Source organism: Seriola dumerili, unplaced genomic scaffold (genome assembly GCF_002260705.1).
Source record: "Seriola dumerili isolate Sdu_G_001 unplaced genomic scaffold, Sdu_1.0 BDQW01000133.1, whole genome shotgun sequence".
In the NCBI taxonomy this organism is placed as follows: Eukaryota; Metazoa; Chordata; class Actinopteri; order Carangiformes; family Carangidae; genus Seriola; species Seriola dumerili.
The window spans coordinates 246470-266211 of record NW_019174388.1 but is presented as its reverse complement, the minus strand read 5'-3'; the positions used below and the strand labels follow the sequence as shown (position 1 = coordinate 266211).

General features: G+C 40.5%; 2 protein-coding genes across 3 annotated transcripts in view; one reads left to right on the top strand and one right to left on the bottom strand.

Annotated features, from left to right (window-relative positions):
• Positions 1-1194: 1194 nt before the first annotated feature.
• Positions 1195-8410, top strand: LOC111224375 (polymeric immunoglobulin receptor-like). 2 transcript variants are annotated; one of them, XM_022748845.1, is made up of 7 exons: positions 1195-1263; positions 3157-3408; positions 3691-3981; positions 4105-4422; positions 5493-5600; positions 5951-6006; positions 8001-8410. In XM_022748845.1, exons 1-7 carry the CDS (start codon positions 1224-1226, stop codon positions 8067-8069), a joined length of 1134 nt encoding a protein of 377 aa, XP_022604566.1. In that variant the 5' UTR covers positions 1195-1223; the 3' UTR covers positions 8070-8410. The 2 variants fall into 2 exon arrangements, with proteins under 2 accessions (XP_022604566.1, XP_022604565.1); XM_022748844.1 differs by having other exon boundaries at positions 7102-8078.
• A 4514-nt stretch (positions 8411-12924) lies between these two features.
• Positions 12925-19742, bottom strand: part of LOC111224398 (cullin-associated NEDD8-dissociated protein 1-like) — a 12460-nt gene continuing 5642 nt past the window's right edge. Inside the window, exons 11-24 of the mRNA XM_022748865.1 lie at positions 19724-19742; positions 19457-19615; positions 18468-18689; positions 18160-18366; positions 17329-17516; positions 17054-17219; positions 16831-16971; positions 15879-16018; positions 15497-15672; positions 15105-15200; positions 14681-14850; positions 14443-14607; positions 14041-14148; positions 12925-13429 (exon numbers count right to left, since the gene is read on the bottom strand). The exon at positions 19724-19742 is cut by the window's right edge and continues 100 nt beyond it. Coding sequence (XP_022604586.1) covers positions 13199-13429; positions 14041-14148; positions 14443-14607; positions 14681-14850; positions 15105-15200; positions 15497-15672; positions 15879-16018; positions 16831-16971; positions 17054-17219; positions 17329-17516; positions 18160-18366; positions 18468-18689; positions 19457-19615; positions 19724-19742 — 2188 coding nt within the window. The 3' untranslated portion in view covers positions 12925-13198. The remainder of the gene's footprint in view (positions 13430-14040; positions 14149-14442; positions 14608-14680; positions 14851-15104; positions 15201-15496; positions 15673-15878; positions 16019-16830; positions 16972-17053; positions 17220-17328; positions 17517-18159; positions 18367-18467; positions 18690-19456; positions 19616-19723) is intronic.

Genomic DNA, 19742 nt, shown 5'->3' with positions numbered 1-19742 from the left:
CCTTCAAAAAGAAATTAGTGGGGCGACCTGATAGCCGAATGGTTTGGGCGCATGACACATAGGCTCATACACCCTGAGCACAGAGTCCCTGTTTGGACTCTTGGCCCCTACAATAATTTGTATGTCGATGATGTCCAGCTGTACTGCTCTTTTAAACCTGACGAAAGAAACCAATTGTCCATTTCAAATGAATGTTTAGAGGCCACAGAGACTTGGATGACTGACAACTGCCTTCAGCTAAATGCTAATAAAACAGAAGCTCTTATAATTGTTTCGGAAAAATTAACTTTAAATTTCAACCAACATGTGTGGTCATTGAGTGGTTGTGTTCAACATAATCTTAGAAATTTAAGTGTCATTTTCAATAAGTCTCTGTAGGTAGAGATGAGGATGATTATTCATGCTTTCATTACTTGCCTTTAGATAATTGTAAACGCTCTTTTTACCTGTGAGTCAAACTTCTTTCAAAGGTCTCTAAACTCACCAAAGTATCTGTGAATGGTGCTATATGAATCATTTTTTACTTACTTAATTTACTTACTCTCTTTCTGAATTTCCTGTTTGTCTCTACTGGTCCTTTGAAATAAAGGAATAAAATGGCCAAAAAAAACCTAAAAAAGAAATAACAAAATGTGTGACATTATTTACTTTGTTTGATTCAATGTTTAGTCGCAGGACTCACAGCAGCACCAACTGACCGAACGGGGGAAACCATGGCTCATAATGGCTCATGCAGTTCACTGATAATGCTCTGGATCGAGCCATGACATTTTAGAGTTTCTAGCCAGGTCAATTTTTGAAATGTTTCTTGGGGTGGACATTAGACAGAAGTAGAAAGGTAAAGGCTTTAGTAAATTTCTTAGATTAAACTTCTGCATAACCAATAGACTCCAATCAGGAACAACCAGTGCTGCAAATGTAGCATGACTAATTAAATCGTAAACAAAATCACCGTGGTTCTTGTAATTTAGTAGTAGTGTGTAGTCTGCTGATTAGGATGTTATCATGTCGAACTATTCTGGGTTAGAGGAATGATGTACGACCTACAAGAGAAAAAATCAGTGACAGTGAAAGAAATAAACAGGAAGGTGATAAGAAGGCGAAATAAACTCATGAAACACAGCCGCTCACACACTGGAGATCAATCAACACATGCACAGAGGAGCTGTTAAGAGCTTGAGTTAAACTGTCTCACTGAGGATTTCAGCACCAAGACGAACAAAATGAAGAGTTTTCTTCTACTCGTCCTCTCACTGATCGCAGGTAAACAATTTGCTACTGCTTGATTACTGATATTAGAGATGTGATGGATCAACCAGCTCAGGGTTGGGGTTTAGAGCTTTGTACCAGCAGCCACCACTCATACGAATAAGTTGTAGTAACGTTGCGTAGAAGCGATGTTTCATTTATTTATTTACCCTGTGCACATGCTGTTGTCTGTGCTGTGTGTAAGACTGATGACTCTTTTTACTGCAACTTACTTACGGGTAGAAATAAAGTGACCTAACCTAAGAAATGTACCACAGTGCATCCTATGGTGTATCAGTATCGGCTACTGCTCTCTTTGTATTACTTTGCTCTATCATGGGCCGCAGCAGCACAATACTGTATAGTAGCTCACTAACTTTAGCCAACAACCAAGTATAACACTTGGGGTCAAAAACTAAAACTAACAGAGTTAAAAACAGCCCACATTGTTTAATATTCAATTAAATACATATATATCTTCAGCTTCAAGGTTTTATTCTTTCCTTCCAGAAATGCTACACAGGTAGTATTTGTGATTTATGCATCTCTCAGAGCTGATGTTCTGAATCTGAACCAGCGATGCTTTTTATTCCATCTGAGCTGATTTTCTTTGACAATTACATGAAAACATCAGGTGCTAATATTGATCAAGGATACAACAAGAATTCAGACTGGATTCGTGCTCATTGTGCTTCTGAGACAACACGAACAACAGTAAAAACCACACCCTGGAAATATTTCCTGTTGCTGTTGCTCTAAATTAAATACGTGCTTCTCACTGTAGATAACTCTTGATTTTTGTTGTAGTGCCCTGTTTTCAAAGTGTTGGATTTACTCTGTGTAAAAAAACACGGCTTGTGCAACCACTTGATAATACTTCAAACTAACAGAACTGTCTCAAAAAACAGCAAGTGTTTATTTTAGCAGTAGTACTGTAATACAACAAGACTAAAGAAACCATACAGACATTAGAGAAGGGTAGACAGGAGGCTGGTGCTGAGACTAACTGCCCTCTTCTCAAACACACTCTGACCAGTCTCCAAACAACACTGCTTTCCAAGTCTCCCGTAGCCAGACCTCAGATCTCTGCAGCGCTGAGTCTGCACCCACCATCATCCTGCTATAGGGAAAAACTTGCTCTGGTTTATTTGCATTTTTCTTTAAAACAATCACATCCGTCCTGGGCAGCGTTGAGCCCAGGAAGCAGCTATGGTGCACGTGAAGAAATGGTGTCGTATAGGGGATCATGTGGTCACTGTTGGACAGGTGAGTGAGACAGAGACGCACTCCCTCATGAAATGTAAGGAAGATTTACTGAAAACAATTCAACTCTGTAATTCCAGATTTCAATGTATATCAACCTGAGAGACACAAACGCACAAATAATATACTGTAAATATATAATTAATATATACATGTATGTGGATCTTGGTGTTGTTCGTTGGATTTTGAAACTGCATTGTTTTTCTAAAACCTTGATGGCAATAGATCTGATCAGTGATAGATTCATGTTAGAGCTGCTGATGCAGAAAACTGTAACAGCACAAAACCATCCAGCAAATACTTAACCTTAAATATCTTTTATTTACCAATAAATCTTATCTTAGCAGAACTGGTTTTAATGGAATGAAGTGCAAACTGCCATCAAACTAGAATCATTCAAAGCACTTAATTATCTGATGTTGCTATGACTCTTGTAATTGTTTTATTAGTTTGTCTTAGGTGTGTTATTTCTGTTTACTGGTTGTGTTTTTGTCTGATTATGATTGTTTTCTTGTTCTTAGGTCTCTCTTGAAAATGAAATCTCAATCTCAATGAACTACCTGATCAAATAAACATTTAATAAAAAAGAAATTAGTGCAGCAGTATCTAATATGATATGAACTTTTCTCTCTGTTTGATCTACAGGCTGCGACGCCAGATCTGCAGTGAAGGGATGCATCAAAGCATGGACTGAATTCACATGTAACATCTCTAACACAACAGGACACTGTAGAAGAATCATCATTACATCACCAATAGGAATGACAGTAATAAATAAGTGGGAAAGGAATGGCAGAATTAATCTTATCAAAACTCTTCAAATAGAGGATGCTGGGAAACACACCTGTGAATCTTACAATACAACCATTTATGATGCAAAACTGGAATCAAAATATGGTAAGAGACATTGACCTTTAACAATATATCATTTACAGAAATCCAACTAAAATGAAATGTGATGTTTTTGTCTGCTACAGTGTACATAATGTGAAAACATTAGAAATGACACTGAGCCTGACAGCAGCTACACGACTCAACAACAACCCTCGTTCGCTTCTTCTTCCTTCCTCACTTACATGAACTTACATTTTACAGTCATCCATTTTCACGAAGCACGGATCATAACTCATGATACAATAAATAAATTTGACATCTTTTACCTTTCTGTTTTACCTGCAGAGGAAGACGTCTGCCTGAAACCATTTAATCAAACTGCGTACAGAACAGCCAAAACCACCATCACGTGTCATGATAACAAGTCCAGAGTCAGGTTTTTCTACAAAGAGAAAGGTGACATCTGTGAGGAAACAAGGTCAAATGGGAGGTTCACTCTCACAGCCACCAACAGCAGCTTCAACATGTCCATCAGTAATGTGTCCTCAAAGGATGCTGGTGTCTACTGGTGTGGACTGGAATCAAAAGACGGAAATCAACAAACTGCCCTCAGACAAATACGACTGGAGGTTAAAAGTGAGTAATTAACATCTGCAGCTTCTGAAGTTTGTTCATATATTAAAGCATACTAATATTTTATTTTTTCTAGATGAGAACCACTATTTGAACTGTTTTATTTAAATCTGTGTCTATCTACAGAAATTCCTAACTTCACAAGATCCCCAATGGTTGGAGAAACCCTCACATACTGGTGTGATTATAGCAGTCACACTGCTCATACTTACAAATTCATTTGTAAGGGAGAAGATCCGTCTGTATGTGAACGTCTAGTAAGCACCCAGGCTCACAAGATGAACAACGGGAAGTTTTCCTTGAATGACGACAGATTGAAGAGAAATATCACCATTACAGTGAGAGATGTAACAGCAGACGACGCTGGGACATACTGGTGTGGAGCAGAAAGCTTGAAAAAAGAACGCAGCAATCCATTCTTCCACAGATTCATCATGACTGTAGGTGAGTCATGTTATTTTATAGTGTGGATGAAATCTGACTCTGGTTCAGATTGTAGGGGGGCCAACTGATGCAAACAAAGACAGCTACAGTCATTCTTACTGGCTGGTCTTTTCTGTTGTCCTATGAACATACTTTAATGAACAAAGTACTGTGCAAAGGTTTTCGGCCCTGTATGTGTTCAGATTCTTATCCATCACATGGTCTCATCAGTGAGGCATCTGATTGGGTACAAGTTTATTCTGCAGCAGGAAATCATAAGTCATAAAATCAAGTTCTCCGTGATGTCTGGAACAAGCACCTTGAAAAACTGTGCAGGTTTACTGAGGAGAACTGGTACAAAGGGTGGTCACAGCAAATACTGATTTGATTTGGGGTTTTTCTGATTACTGCGCTTTGATTTTAGATTGATAAAACATCCTCACTTTACCTTCAGCGCCAAAAACCTTTGTATGTGCTCTTCGTCTGTTGAGTTTCAGGCAGCGTTCTCCTCCAGAATGACTAGTTCCAGTAGAAGAAACAAACATCTTCGTTGTGTATGTCGATAAAAACAGTTCTCCTTTGTAAAAATACACTGTGAAGTTTAGTAATATGAAGAATGGTACTGCACTATTTTTGGCTCTGAGCAGTTGCCAGGCAACCAGCACAGACATCAGGATGTAAACATCACATTTTACACGGAGGTTTTTGTACAGATTAAACAAGATACAACATGTTAATCAATGACCTTTAGTGGTACTGGTAGGTCACAGGCTAACTCCTACTGTTTAATGTCAAATTGTCTCGTTCTATTTCTTCACATTCACATAAGTTTATGTTTTTTAATACTGATCTGCATTTGTACATATTTTCATTGTTTTAAAAGTTAATTAGATGCTGGAGGCCAGTTTTAAACATTTTAATATTTGTGCTAAAGAGGATAATATTAAGTCCCTTTGCAGGTTACATGGTCTAAGAATTTTTCTCTGTCTTTACTTTTCTCAAAATATTGAATTAAGAAATAGATTTTTTTATTTTTATAGCACAGACGGCTCTGGATCATAATGACATGTGTTGTGTGTTGTATCTTGCAGGCGGGTTTGAAGTAACCGGCAGGTTTGAAGTAATCATTACTGGGACCGTTCTTGTAGCTGTGCTGTTGCTGCTGCTGCTTGTGCTTATTTCGATCCTTATCTACAAACGTAAGAGAGTTGTCAGTTTGCACAACATAAAACACTCACACTCACGCTAACACACGCATATTATGAAACAACATTCACGTACTTCACTACCCATAAAAACAACAGCAGAAATGCTCCGACGTCAGACTACATGTGACTTTTTCAAGTTTATCACTTTTCCTCATTTCAGGCGGAAACACGATGGTAGTTAAATCAAAAAATAAAACTAAAACCAAAGGAAAAATACGAATGAAATTCTGTCACCGGTGCTGGTTATAAATGAGGTGGTCAGAGAGGTCACTATGTGTCAATTGGATGAAAAGTGGTGAAATTAATCCAATTCATGTCCATCTGCTTGTTTATTTCTGCAGTATTTTCACATTCAAAAAAGACAAGACCTGGAGCAGCAGCGAAGCACGTCAGAGAGGTTAGTGTATAAATGTCTTTGTATGTAGGTGTACGTGTTGTTCTGGAAAAACTGAGCACTACTTAAATAACCCATACCAGGAGGATGCCTGACATTTAAGTATTTGTGTTGCAAACACAATAAAGAACTGAAGCGTTATGTTTTCACAGTTACAGATGTGACGAAACAGATGTGGATTTGTTATCAATAATCCACTAAAGCTGGGAAGACACTGTACGTTCAGTCGGCAAGACTAATTTCACAATCGAGCTGAATTTCTGCCGCACCGACTGTGGTTTGACGTGTAGGTTGAGGAGGGTCGCGGTGTCCGGTCAATCACCTGGTCGAGCAGTGATCTGCCTCACAGATGGGTTTCTAGCATTTTAGAAATTCTGGTCGGCTGTCTTCAGTGTGAGCAGTTCTACAGTCTGATTTTTCCTCACAGCGGCTGTGAAAAGATCTGTAATAAACTGTAGAGAGCTTCTTTTAATATTATTCCAGTAGCATTTTACAAGTTGTGGTTAAATTTTCAGTCTTGAGATTGCTGTGATGTAAATCTGAACTGAACTACGATGATGCCATCTTGTTTGAATAAACTTTATTTGGATTGTCAATGGACAAACTCCACATGGTGGCCAATCGATTGTTCTGCACAGTGTGAGCAGAGAAGTCGCAGGCTCTGTCTGTACAGGAAAGCCAATTAAGAAGTGTAGTGTGAGTTAACACACGTCTGTCCAGCTTCACAGGGTCGGATTCAGGTGCACCACCACCTCTGACATCCAAATAGCGAAAGCTTTTCTTCCCTGTTATCTACAACGCCTCTGGTCAGAACGCACAGACAGAGCTGACAAAATAAATCCAGGATACCTAATATACAAAACAGTCTATATAGTATTATACATGAGAAAATAATGATGAGCCCACTGTTGAGTAGCTACAACCAGTTCCAACAGAAAATGTGTCACTATATAATATAGTGTTAAAAGGGATCTTTTACATATGCATATATTTTAAAATTATACAATCCAACTAATGCCACATACATGACAGAAATATATTCAGAATTATATAAATATAAACTGGATATGAACTGTATTTTTCCCCCTTCTCTGAAAGGATTATGTGTATGAGGAGATACAGAAGAGCCTCCCGAAGCCAGACACAGGAAATGCAATGAACTCGATTTATGTCACTGGCAACTTTCCCACAAACCCCTCTGCCTCGCTGCACTACTCTACCATCAACTTTCAGAAAAGCTCTGACAAGGCTGGTGGTGAGGCACTGGTCCCCAAACCCTGCTCCTCTGCCTGCGAATACTCTACTGTCAAGATCATCCAAAGTCCGACCCACTCGACAGTCGATCAACCATCCACATCTACGGAGGACGCTCTCTACTCAACAGTCAACAAGCCAAAGCAGCAACAAGGAAAGATCAGCTCTGTCAGGAATATTTGAAATCTACAACATCTGTGGACAAGATTTCAGATCACTCTTCTTTTTTTTTTTTTAAACAATGAAATCCAGCTCAGACTCAGGAAGCACATCCAGATATTTAGATGTTGGGCCTTCTCAATCCCAGTTAGTGGGAGACACCGGATTTGGAGGATTGGAGTTATTGGTGTTATTTTTATATCAAATCCCTTTTCATTAGTTTCATCATCAGGTCAAAATTTAAACTTGTCCATATAACGACATTCCCTGTACTTTGGATATAGTGCAAATTAGTAAATTCCATCTAAACATTAGCATTTTAGCATTATCATTACGAACATGTTAGCATGCTAGAATTAGCATTTAGCTCAAATCCTAAGTACGAATGTGAAATGCCACACCTATTGCATAGTGCGGTCACAATTTTACACAAACAATTCACAAATGTTTATTTATGCGTTTTCAAAATATAAATTTATAATATATCATCATCAGTTTTTATTTAAATGAGTTAGACATCCCTAAAGCCTGCCTATTGCAGTTTATTCCTTGTGCACTGGTGCCATGTTCGGCTGGTCATTCAGGGCCGACATCAGCCACGAGTGAAGTCGAAGGGACCGTCGCTGCTTAGCTTAGCCTGCGCTGGGGTGTAACTGTAGGTTGGAAACATATCTGAAGCTGCTACTGGTGACTAGGGCTGTTATTATCATCATGTCATGACCAGTTTCAGTTGATTAATTGTCATACAAGCAATTGCAATTAATGTGTCTTTTTCTGTTCATTTTATGCCACTATTATTGTATTAATATGCAACTAAGTGCTAGTGCTAGTGTAACTAGTGTTTAAAAAGGATGTTTATCTTACAGTTGTGTTTAATGTGTTGGTGTCATGTTTATCTGAAATTGCTTCATCACAATCAGTTTGACAAATCTGCATCACAGTGGAAACATTTCTCTCTTCAACACCACAGTCAAAGCCTCATCCTGTCATATCGTTTAACACATTTTGAAACATTATCTGTTATTCTGTGCTGTAGATAAATATTTTCCTTCCTCAATAAAAGACAGAGGTGGTCGTGATGTTTTTAATTTCTTTTTGGGTGTGAAAACTTGCAGATTTTTCATGATAAGTAACCAAGCACTGTAACAGAGAACTATTGCTAGTTCTCATGACGGATCCTTCAGATGAGCAGCAAGCTTGTACCAAACTCCACTGAGATGTTCAGAGTGTTGCTTCCACTTTGTTTTGTGTGAACTGGACTAATACTGACTAAGACTTCATACTGAGGAAGAGGAGTGCACAGTCTTCCAAAATGTTTTGGTTACTAAACTCGGTCTTAAAATCACATTCACCCCATTATTACTGTTTTGTTTGTCTTTCCACTTTTACTGTATGTTTTTTCAACCAGCTGACACGTGATCACGCAGAGAAAAAATAGTGTCATTTGTTTTATGGCATTAAAGCCAAACAGACAGAATAAAGATTAATGAATAATTCTTTTACTGATACTCCTTTACTGACGGCCTTATTACTCTGCTGACTCTTTACATCCGTTTTAAGGCAGCAGATCTCTTCTATCCATGGACTGTCATTGAAGTGATGTCGTGCACTGTCAAGGCACAATTATGCACAAGATCCACTTCAGACTGTTGAAATAACCACAGAATCCTTATGTACACATCAAACGTCTCATCCACAAATTCCTTTCACCATTTGTCTTTTATCCATTTACTAATGTTTATAATCTAATTCTGTCCACAGAGATTAATGTACCTACTGTCTGGAAATCTGCACTAGTGTTACCACTGTATAAAGCCCAATTGCCTGAGCGATAGTCTGACAGATGACATTGGAGATAAGACTTATAATTGTTAGACCCCTGCCTCCTCAAATTAGAGATGCACCGATTGATCGGCTATAGATCAGAAAAGGCTAGTTTTCAGTGTGATCGACTGTGATCAGTGACCAGTCTCAGATATCCAATTGTGCCTGTGAAACTTACATTCATGTGCCAAGCAATGGTGCATGTCACACAAACAATAGCAATTTGTGAAACTTGTCAGGCCAAAGTAAGCCATGTAGGAACAACCACGAAAACATTCACAACAACAAACTTAATCAGACACTTAAAACATGACACTACACTCAGCCTGTTAGTGCTGCAGCACAGCTCCTCTTTACCCCAACTGGGTTCTACAGTGCGAGCTTTCTGCTGCATATCCACATGAAGTCAGAGTTTGCGTATGTGAAAAATGATTTGGGCACACTGACAACTTCTGACTGTGAGGTTGGCTAAATACATGGATTTGCTAAACTCCGACGCTAGTTACTGTTAGCAAACAGTAAATACAGAAAGTTCAGGTAGCAGCCTCTTGTTTTTAGCTGCTTTCACCAGTTAAACTGACAAGCATCAATGTCTGATAAAAACTTATTCAGTATTTAAGTAAAAAATTTGTATCAGCTTGAACACTGTATGGGCATACACTCGCCCAATCCCATGAAAAGAAAATTAATTTATACGACTAACAAGTATTGTCTATGTATCCAAAACCTAATATGTCTTCTTCCTCTGTGCCACTGAGCTCCATCGTTTCCAAAAACAATGAAAACTCGTGGTCCAAAGCCCAAATATATTCAACTGACAATAATGTCAAGACAAAGAAAAGAATGATGAATGAATTTACGAATTCAATGACTGATCCATTATCTAAATAGTCACTGATTCATTTTCAATTGATCAACTAATTGATTCAATAACAAGTTATTGTAACAGTAAATGCTTGTGTAATAGACTTTGGACTGAAACATGCCCTGGTCGAGTCTGCATTTTCTCATACTTGTGTCTTTCTGTGTGGAAGGGTTTCGTTTCCGCTGATGGTACATTTCACTAATGCTTCTTCAAACCACAGTGACCAACATCTTTTTTTTTTTTAAATGCAGCTCTTCCTCATTTGCACGCACACCTGCAACTGCAGTGTCTCCAACATTTGAGTTATTTCCTCTGTCTGGGTTAGACAAGGCCCTTGTGGTTAATGATGTCACGTAAATCTACAAAGTGGGACAACGCCAACTTGACTTTCTTTCTTCTTCTGGCTTCTTCTTGTTTTTGTACTTTCAAGTGCATTAAGTGGGTGAACTACAAATGACAGTCTCTCTGAAGGAATTAATCTACTGAATATGCAAATTTACAGACAGACTTGAATTAACTTGATGATTTATAATGTCTGTAAATTAAACATGAAACATAATAAAACTGAGTTTTTGCTCAGAGCTTTGTGAACAAATGAGATAAAATGTCCACGCTTTTATTGCAACAACTCCATAGGCATTTTAAATTCAACTGATTTATAACTTTTGTTTGCATCTCTGTTCTACTGGCATACTCCTGAAGACTAGTGTTGCTTTCGTCAACGAAAATTATGACTAAATATCTTCGTCGACTAAAACTAGACTAAAATAGTCATGGATGATTCGGACTAAAATAAGACTAAAATGCTCAGACTTTTAGTCGACGAAAACTTGACTAGACTAAAAAGAGTATGAACGTGACTAAAACTAATAAAAACTAAAATGACAGCTTGACACAAAGACTAGACTAAAACTAAAATTAAAACAGGCCACCAAAAACAACACTACTGAAGACATTTTAAGTTCAGTCAGTGAGGTTTAGTTGCTGTTTTAGTTCAATTATGGGACACTTACTGTAAAAAATCCAAATGGTGGGATGGCTCCTTGGCTCCTGCAGTTGCAGCAGCAGTGGTCCTGTTCGCTCCTGCCCACTGAAGCTTCTCTCCCACACAGACTTTGACCATGAAGAAAAAACCTGCATACCATAAAGTGTAACTGCAATTAATAACCATCTCTAGTTTCTGAAAATTAAATTAGAAAATGTTGCACCAATAAACACTTGTGATCCTAATTTTAATTTTTTTTTTCATTATTACTCATTTAAGTAATGATTTTTGTACTACAAGTGTTACCTTTTTTGATCTTACAAGTCAAATATAGATTTCCTGGCAGCAAACCTTTGACATCCAAATAGGAAGAAAATATCATGTCTGGCGCAGAGGCATCAAACCCCCACTGCACTTTGACCGTTAAAAAAGAGATGACGTCAGCAGTAATTAACCGTTAAGCTAACACTAGCATAAAACATATCTTTGACTAAACAACTAAATATTAAATAAGGTACCAAAATAAGAATTTAAAATATCTTTATCATCTAAACAGGAAGAAAATATGATGTCTGGCACAGAGGCATCAAACCACTTTGACCATTACAGAGATGACTTTAACAGTAATATAATAAGTGTTAAGCTAACGCTAGCATAAACGTGGCTATGAATAAACAAGAAAATATTATATACAATATCAAAATATTAAATAAAATACCTTAATCATCTAAAGAGGAAGAAAATATTATGTCTGGCGTAGAGGCATCATCCCCACTGCACTTGATGACTTGATGACATCAACAGTAATTAACCGTTAAGCTAACGCTAGCATAAAACAGGTCTACGACTAGACAACATAATATGAAATAAAATATTAGTTTCACCAAGTAATTATTAAACTTGTCCAGTAAATTCCTCAGATTTAATTTTTTGTTACGATGTCGTTTATCTTACTTATATTTTTATTTCAGTTCTGACAACAGAAACTACGGTTAGCATGAAGCTAACATCTCAGTTAGTCTAGCACAGGAAAAAAACACTCACCAGACAAATTAAGATCGTCCTCCATTCCTTCATTAACCACAGTACCTCCAAACACGACCAACCTGGTCCGTTCAGGTCTAATTTCGACTAATAAAACAACTTTTATTCTTTTAGCTAATTTGCACCCACATAAATTCGGTTACGCTCCTTCTCCGGTTGTTATTCGCTCTTCCTCGACACTGCAGCCGGAACTGATGGAGAATATGTGGTATGTTAATGTAGTCTGCCCCTCTTCTTCACTGATAGGGTGCTTACAGTTCATATCTATTGACTGTGAAAACCACAGGGTGGAGTTCAAGGACAAAACGTCTGGTGGAAGTTTACAGTACGTCAAGCCATGTGGAAACCGAGACGAATTATGAACCTTTTGGCTTTCCATATTTCTCAGCTTCCACACAAAGACTGTATATACAGCTACCACACTAAACACTTTACAGTCTACAGTAGAACATCAATGTTACAAACCCGGAAGTGGAAAGCCCTGCTCTTTGCTGAGACTATGCTTAAAACAATAACCAGTTTATCCGGATCAGTGTGTGACTTTGATATTGCTGAACTCTTGCTTTTTTTTTTTGACATGTGGTATTTTGTACTGCTAACAAGTGCTTCAAAGTCACTGCTCTCATTTCCTTCCACAGTAAAAGACTCAGATGTTTGTGACCATGCTCATGTTGTGACTGGATGGAAATATAAACAAGCAGATTATAGATGATGATTTAAATCTGGTGGCACATTTGTTACAAATCCATCAGATCAGACACAAACCGCACGGCCATGGTCAGAGTGATGCCTCCACTTTATTTCATGTGATCTAAATTAAACCCAGATCTTAGACGGGAATACACAAAATGGAGAGAAAGAAACTGCAAAACTTACCACGTCTATCATAAAATGTATTTTACCAGAGGAAATTCAGACTAAAAAATCCCAATGTTGAGTTGGAAAATATACTGTTTTAAAATGAAGTTGTGATGGTATAACACAGTGATTTTTTTCTACTGTGTCTTAAACCCTGCCTATAAAAAAAAACATCATAACAAAACATCTGTTCTATGATCCAGTGTCTAGCTCATATCCATGCTCTCTGTGGGCCCTATGTTCCCCCCCTCCCCTCCCTGGATGCTCTGGTAGATGGACGCCATGTCAGCGTTGGTTCTGATCTGGTTGGCGAAGTCAGCCATGCTGGGGCTCCTCTCCACCTCAGGCACGGCCAGCAGGGCGGCGACGGCACGCATGGCCGAACGCCGCAGCTCCTCCTGCTTCTCAAACTCCTGCTTCACAGAACCGGCCTTCACCTGCAGGCAGCGGGAGGGAAGGGAGACACATGTCATCATCTGCTCAGTCACACTGCACTCCTCAACACCAGGTGTGACGTGTATTTTACACCAAAATACACACCTTGCTACTGTTGTTACACCCTGACTTTTGCACTCTAGCGTAGCACATTTGCAGTTTACCATGACACCAGTGGCAGATCTTTATGGTTCCCTGATTTCTGACAGAAGTTGACAAAAGCAGGTTGATGTTTGCTAGCTGATATGACTACAGCCGCTGGCAGATTTAATCAGCTGTAGATCTTGCTGATGCGTAACTGTCTCCGAGCAGGAAAACTCAGCTGTACTTCCACGTTAGTCCTCAACGTGGCTTCTTCTCACATAATCATAATAATAATAATGATGATGATATACTCTTCCTTGGCGTGGAAGCATCACCTTCTGGGTTACTACTGTTAGCCATGCATGCTAATTGTTGGTAGCTTATTGTATGTTAGAGCAGACACTCTTTACTCTGTCCTTCTCATTTTTTCTTTTGTGTTTTTGCTTGATTATTCACACGAACAGTCTATTAACTTCTACTCATTATTTTTATTTTTAGGCGAAGTTAACGATGAGTGACGCCACGATACCTTGGTGGTGCAGGTAGCTTTCAGTGGCTCCACCAGTCTGTCCAGTCTTTGGAGAACAGCAGCAGGACACAGAGAGACCAGTCTGGCCAGCATCAGGAAGGTCAGCATCTACAGCAACAATACACACACACACACACACACACACACACACTTCAATGGATGAAAGCATCACTCACTGAACTTTAATTTGTAGTTTTTTATTCTGCTTTTCAAACTAAAAGAAAGCTGTTGGATGTTTTGGTAACGTCGTCAAATTTCTCCTAAATTCTGTGCAAAAGTCGGTGTAAAAAAATAAAGATCTAAGATGAAATACATGATGTTTAGTTGTTAAAAACCTGCCTTATATTGTTATATTCTCTATAAAGGCAGCAGACATGTTCCTGGCTCATGTTCTCTACCCACCCTGATGTCATAATGGTCTTTGAGTCCTTCCTCTACATGATCCAGGAACTGCAGGACGTCCAGCCCCTCCAGGCAGCTGTCCAGCAGCGTGTACATACACTCGAATGCTGCTTTACGCACATCCAATCCATCGTCCACAGTGTGTTTGAACGGACCCATCTCCACCTGTAGTACACAAAGACTTAAACACCATTCAAACAACCATCCACCATGAATAACATCCAATCCAGCCACCCACCTCTCTGATGAGGTCCTTCCTGATCTGGGTCTCCTTGTAGAGGTGAGGCAGCACTGTTCCCAGGAGACCACGGATCAGAGATGGTTTATTATGAGCTGCAGAGTTAAACATCACCAAAGCAACACGACGCACATTTATGTCCTCATCCTGCAGGGTCTTTAGGAAGTCACCTGCAGAACAGACACGGCGTCACGGGTTCAATGGCGGACAGGATGTGAGTGTACTTTAGATTTAAAGTTAAAGGACACGTGCACATTTGTCTGAAAGCTGTAACCACATGTCGACATGGAAACTCAAAATTGAACAAAACAATTCATCAAATAACCGAGAAAAAAATAACCATTAGTTGTAAAGTTAACAATCCAGGTTAGGTTTGAGGTTTACATCCTCACAGGTGAAGTGAACCTGAGGTGAGTTTTGTTACCTATACAGTCTTTCAGCAGTGAGTCTATGGGAGCAGGTTGGTCAACAATAGTGAACTTGATAGCTGTCACCACTGTGCTGCGAGCCAGAGGAGAACCTGTGAGGGGGGAGGGAAAGAGTGTGTGTTATTTTATAAATGAATTGACCTTGAACAGAACAATAGAGAAGGTGTTTCATCACAGTAACACTCTAACTTGCCAAATCCTTAATGTTTCAGACGTTATATTAAATAAAGTTTTCATGAAACAGAATTATTCTACACAGCTGTTTGCCACAACAATGTGACCAGTATATATATTTTCTATTGATCACCAACATCTCCATCCATTGGTGGGACAAGTATCTCACATAGTGTGACTGAATGAAAATCAGCCCCCTCCTCACACTTCATACCAGCTTTCAGTTGCTGTTTCAGTCGGGGTAATAGTTGTGCCGGGTTGACTAAGGTCAGTTTTCCCAGACATTCAGCCACCAGGTTCCTGGTCCCCTCCTCCTGACACTCGCAGTTCTGAAACAGCAAAGTCCAGATAGACTCCACATGGGGTGAGAGACTAGACGCTGGACAGGCACTGGAGAGAGAGAGAGAGAGAGAGCGAGAGAGAGAGAGTAGAAGAATAGAAGAATAGAAAAGTTAGAAAGTTTAGTTTCATGACAAAATACATTGAATAAACATAAATAGTTCTATAAATGCAGATAAATGTTTGTCTGATCCATGAAGACAGATCTGAGGAATACTGACACATGCAAACAGACACACAAACCCATGAGGACACACCTGATGACTTCTTTGAGGGAGTGTAGGAGCAGGTATTGTCTGCGTGGCTGGGAGGAGATCTCCTTCAGCAGGAAGGGCAGGTAGTCGTTCAGGCTGCCGACGGCCATGCTGCCTAAAGCGCAGGAGGCCGCCGTCTTCACCTGAAACCACAGAAACAGGCCACCGTGTGAAGGCGTGTTCAATTTTATCACCTTCGTTCACCCAGGAACATGTTTAGCTGAATACACCTGCAGTATTTCAACGACACGGCTTTAGATTTGTTCCTTGATGAGCGGGCCAGCACAGGCGGGGTTAAAGGTCCCGTTTGACAGCAGCATTTGGTTTGTTGACTGTTGAGGTGGGGAAGTTGATCAAATCTGATCTGATCACAAACAAGAGAAGCTGGTTTCCTGTATGTCTCTACTGTCAGTTAAAAATAGAAAATAGAAAAAATGTAAACACGAGACTCTGAAACCAAGAGAACTAAAATTATACTTTGATATCAAGAAAAATAAGTTTGATTTAGGAAAAAAGAAAAACTAAATGTTGAAACAAGGCTAAATTAAATGCTTATTATATAATATTTATCACAAATAATCAACTATTCTGATATTCAGACACATTTTTCATGTCGAATAAAGCAAAGATGTCCCACACCTGCTGATTTCAGCTTCTGTCTGATTCTCTCCGTCTTATAACTGTAAACTGGATGACTGTGGGTTTGGACTGTTGGTCGGACAAAACAAGCTTCAATAAGGATTCACCCTGAACATGTGAGAACAGTTTTCACTATTTCAACTAACCATGGAACCACATGTGTCTTACAATCATCAGGAGCCACAGGCACATAAATAAGCTGGGGGAACCGTGGGGAGCAAAGGAGCTGGCATGTCGTCTGGACACAGGCCGGGGCCGGATCAGCCTCAGCTGGGTCACCTGGAGGAGGGTGTATGATGATGATGTAAGGTCTCACCTCCTCACTGGTGGAGGTGAATGCCTGCAGGATAACTCCCTGCACCTCCTTACTTCCTCCCAGACTGCCGTTCCTCCCCACCTCCCCGAGACACAACAGAGCCAGGACCCGAGCAGACTCAGGAGAGCCGGGGTTCTTCACCTGAGGAGGGAGAATACCGTCTGAGCAGAAACAACCACGCAGAGCACATGAAGCTGTCGTAGCTGTACAAACACTACCACACCTCCTGTATGAGGCCGGACACAGTCCCCGCTGTCTCTTTGGGACAGGCAGAGGACAGAGCAGCTACACAGCGAGCCACGGACAGGTAGGACTGTCTGTGGATGACGCCGCCGTCTGCGGAGGACGGAGAGCCGTGAAACGGCTCGGTCAGAGACTTCAGCAACTGACTGGAGACAAAAACATCACAAACACACCATTAGTAAGTAAAGCTGAGTGAACACTCCTCCCAGATCCAAACAGATCCACCGCACAGCTGACCCTGTCACTCTGTCCCACCTGTAGCCCAGGTTGGTGGATTTGGACAGCACCAGCGCCTGGATGAAGTCCAGTATGGCGGTCAGAGCGCCGCCCTGCAGCAGAGGAGAGTGGACGAGCCTGAAGACGCCCGGCAGCACAGAGGAGCTGATCTTAGCCAGAGAGGAGGGGCAGGCTTTGGCCATGCAGGTCAGCAAAGTGACGGACACCTGAACAGAGGGACAGTACAGGTGTAATACAACATGTCAGGACTTTATGTGATGTGATGGTAAACAGGTTATTTCTTCTGAAGAGGTTATGCTCTCAGTCCCACATGTTTGTTTGTTTTCTGTTATCTGTATCTCAGAATTACTCCACAGATTCTGATTGTTGAATTCTGTCATTACAGGACGCAGGTTTTTAACCCCCTGTGTGCCGATACAAACAAATTTAGACAAAACTGTTCATATCAACTGATGGTGTTTCACCTTGAGGCAGTGCCACATAAATATGAAAAAATATAAATGTTCTATTAATCAAAAATTTGATAAAAATGAATAATTAACAATAATAATAATAATAATAATAATAATAATAATAATGTCCCCTGACAGGATTTACTGTTGGTATCCTCACAAAATCTGCACAATTCTCTATCGATATGTATTTACATGCAGATGTAAATTCAGTTTTCTCAACATTTTCTATTATTAAAATAAAGTGTGCTCTCTAGTTTAAATATGGTGACGTCTTTCGAGCTGTTGTTGTAGAAGGGGGTTTATCCACCTCTCTAAATATCCCCTGTAAATGCCCCTCTGCCAGTAACCCCAGATCAGATCACCTTCGTCTTCGGCCCAGTGTTTTCCTCCCTACCTGGGACACATGCATGTCGCCTTCGTCCACCAGAGCAGGAAGTTCGCTCAGCACGGGCTCCAGAGCTGCGGGTTTGATGCTGGCGGCGTGATGAGTGACCAGCGTGTTGAGACAGGCCAGCGTGCCGAGCTTCAGAGCTCGCTGGTTCTTCCTCAAGAAAGATCCCAACACAGACAGAGCCTCTGGCAGGATGGACGACAGATCGATCTGGAGAGAGAGAGAAGACAGGAAGTTATTGTCATTTTTCAATCTCCACTTCTTTCTTTAAATATTTATCACATGACAGAATAAAATCCTTCTGACTGAACCTTTATGGGAGAAGCAGCGATGAGGGTGATGGTCCGGACTGCCGTCAGTCTTGTGATCTCATTCTTTAATCTCTCCAGAAAGATCGCCAGCACACCCTTCAGCTCCGCCCCCAGGTGGTCGCCAAGGTGACACACCATGTGACCCATACAGGATATAGCCCTCTCTTTCACTTCCTGGTCGATGTCTGTTGCTTTGAGCCTCTTCATGGTGACAGAAAACACCTTAAAGAAACATGAGAAGCATCTTTTAAAACTGCCAGTAGATGGTCGAACGTCTCTTGGGCCGTTAGCTACAACAGACTAGAACTACATGTCACCTCCTCGTGGTCGTATCCCTCCGCCACTCAAACTAGCTCCAGGTCACATCCCTGTTTATCCAGAGTCATAGAAAACATGAACCATTTGTGTGAAATTTTGTCATAACTGCTGTGTGAAGTCTTGGAATAATGGCTCAAAAGTGTTTTCTGACCTTTGACCTTTGACCACTGAAGTGTAACCAGTTCATCTTTGAGTCCAAGTGAATATTTATGAAATTCCCTCAAAACGTTATAACGAGATATTGTTTTCACAAAGCCAAAATCATGTTTTGTGACCATGACCTTTGACCTTAAGCCACCAAATCCTAATCAGTTTGTCCTTGAGTCCAGGTGAAAGTTTTTACCAAATTTGAAGAAAGTCACTCAAGCCGTTACGAAGATATTGCATTCACAAGGCCTAAACTGCATTTTGTAACGTCACCGTGACCTTGACCTTTGACCCCCAAAATCTAATCAGTTCATCCTTGAGTCCTAATGAATGTTTGCGCCATATTTGAAGAAGTTCCGTCAAGGCGTCACCGAGATATCGTGACAACAGATTGGGGCAGACGTACGGACAATCAGAAAACAATATGGCTGCCGCTCTGACTGTCGCTGACGTGGAGGAATAAAAATCACTGCAGACACAGTTTAGAAGAGAAAACAGACGGGAAGGAACCTGAGCCCTCGCACCTCTCTGACAAACGGTTTGGGGTCGAACCCTGCCGCTGTGGGCGTGGTCTTTCCGTGCGGCCTCATCACTCTGACCAGCTGCTGAGTGACCAGCAGAGCCTCCGACGTGATCTTATAGAAGGAGTCCTCCACACAGGCCACCACCGGGGGCATCAGCACCTGCAGAGAGCACAACAGAGAAGAGAAGAAGAAGAAGAAGTCTTCACGCGCTCATCGTGTCACAGGCGTCGCACGAACAAAACAAGGTCTCTGCTCAGTTCAAAGAACCTGCATGTGAGGCTGAAAG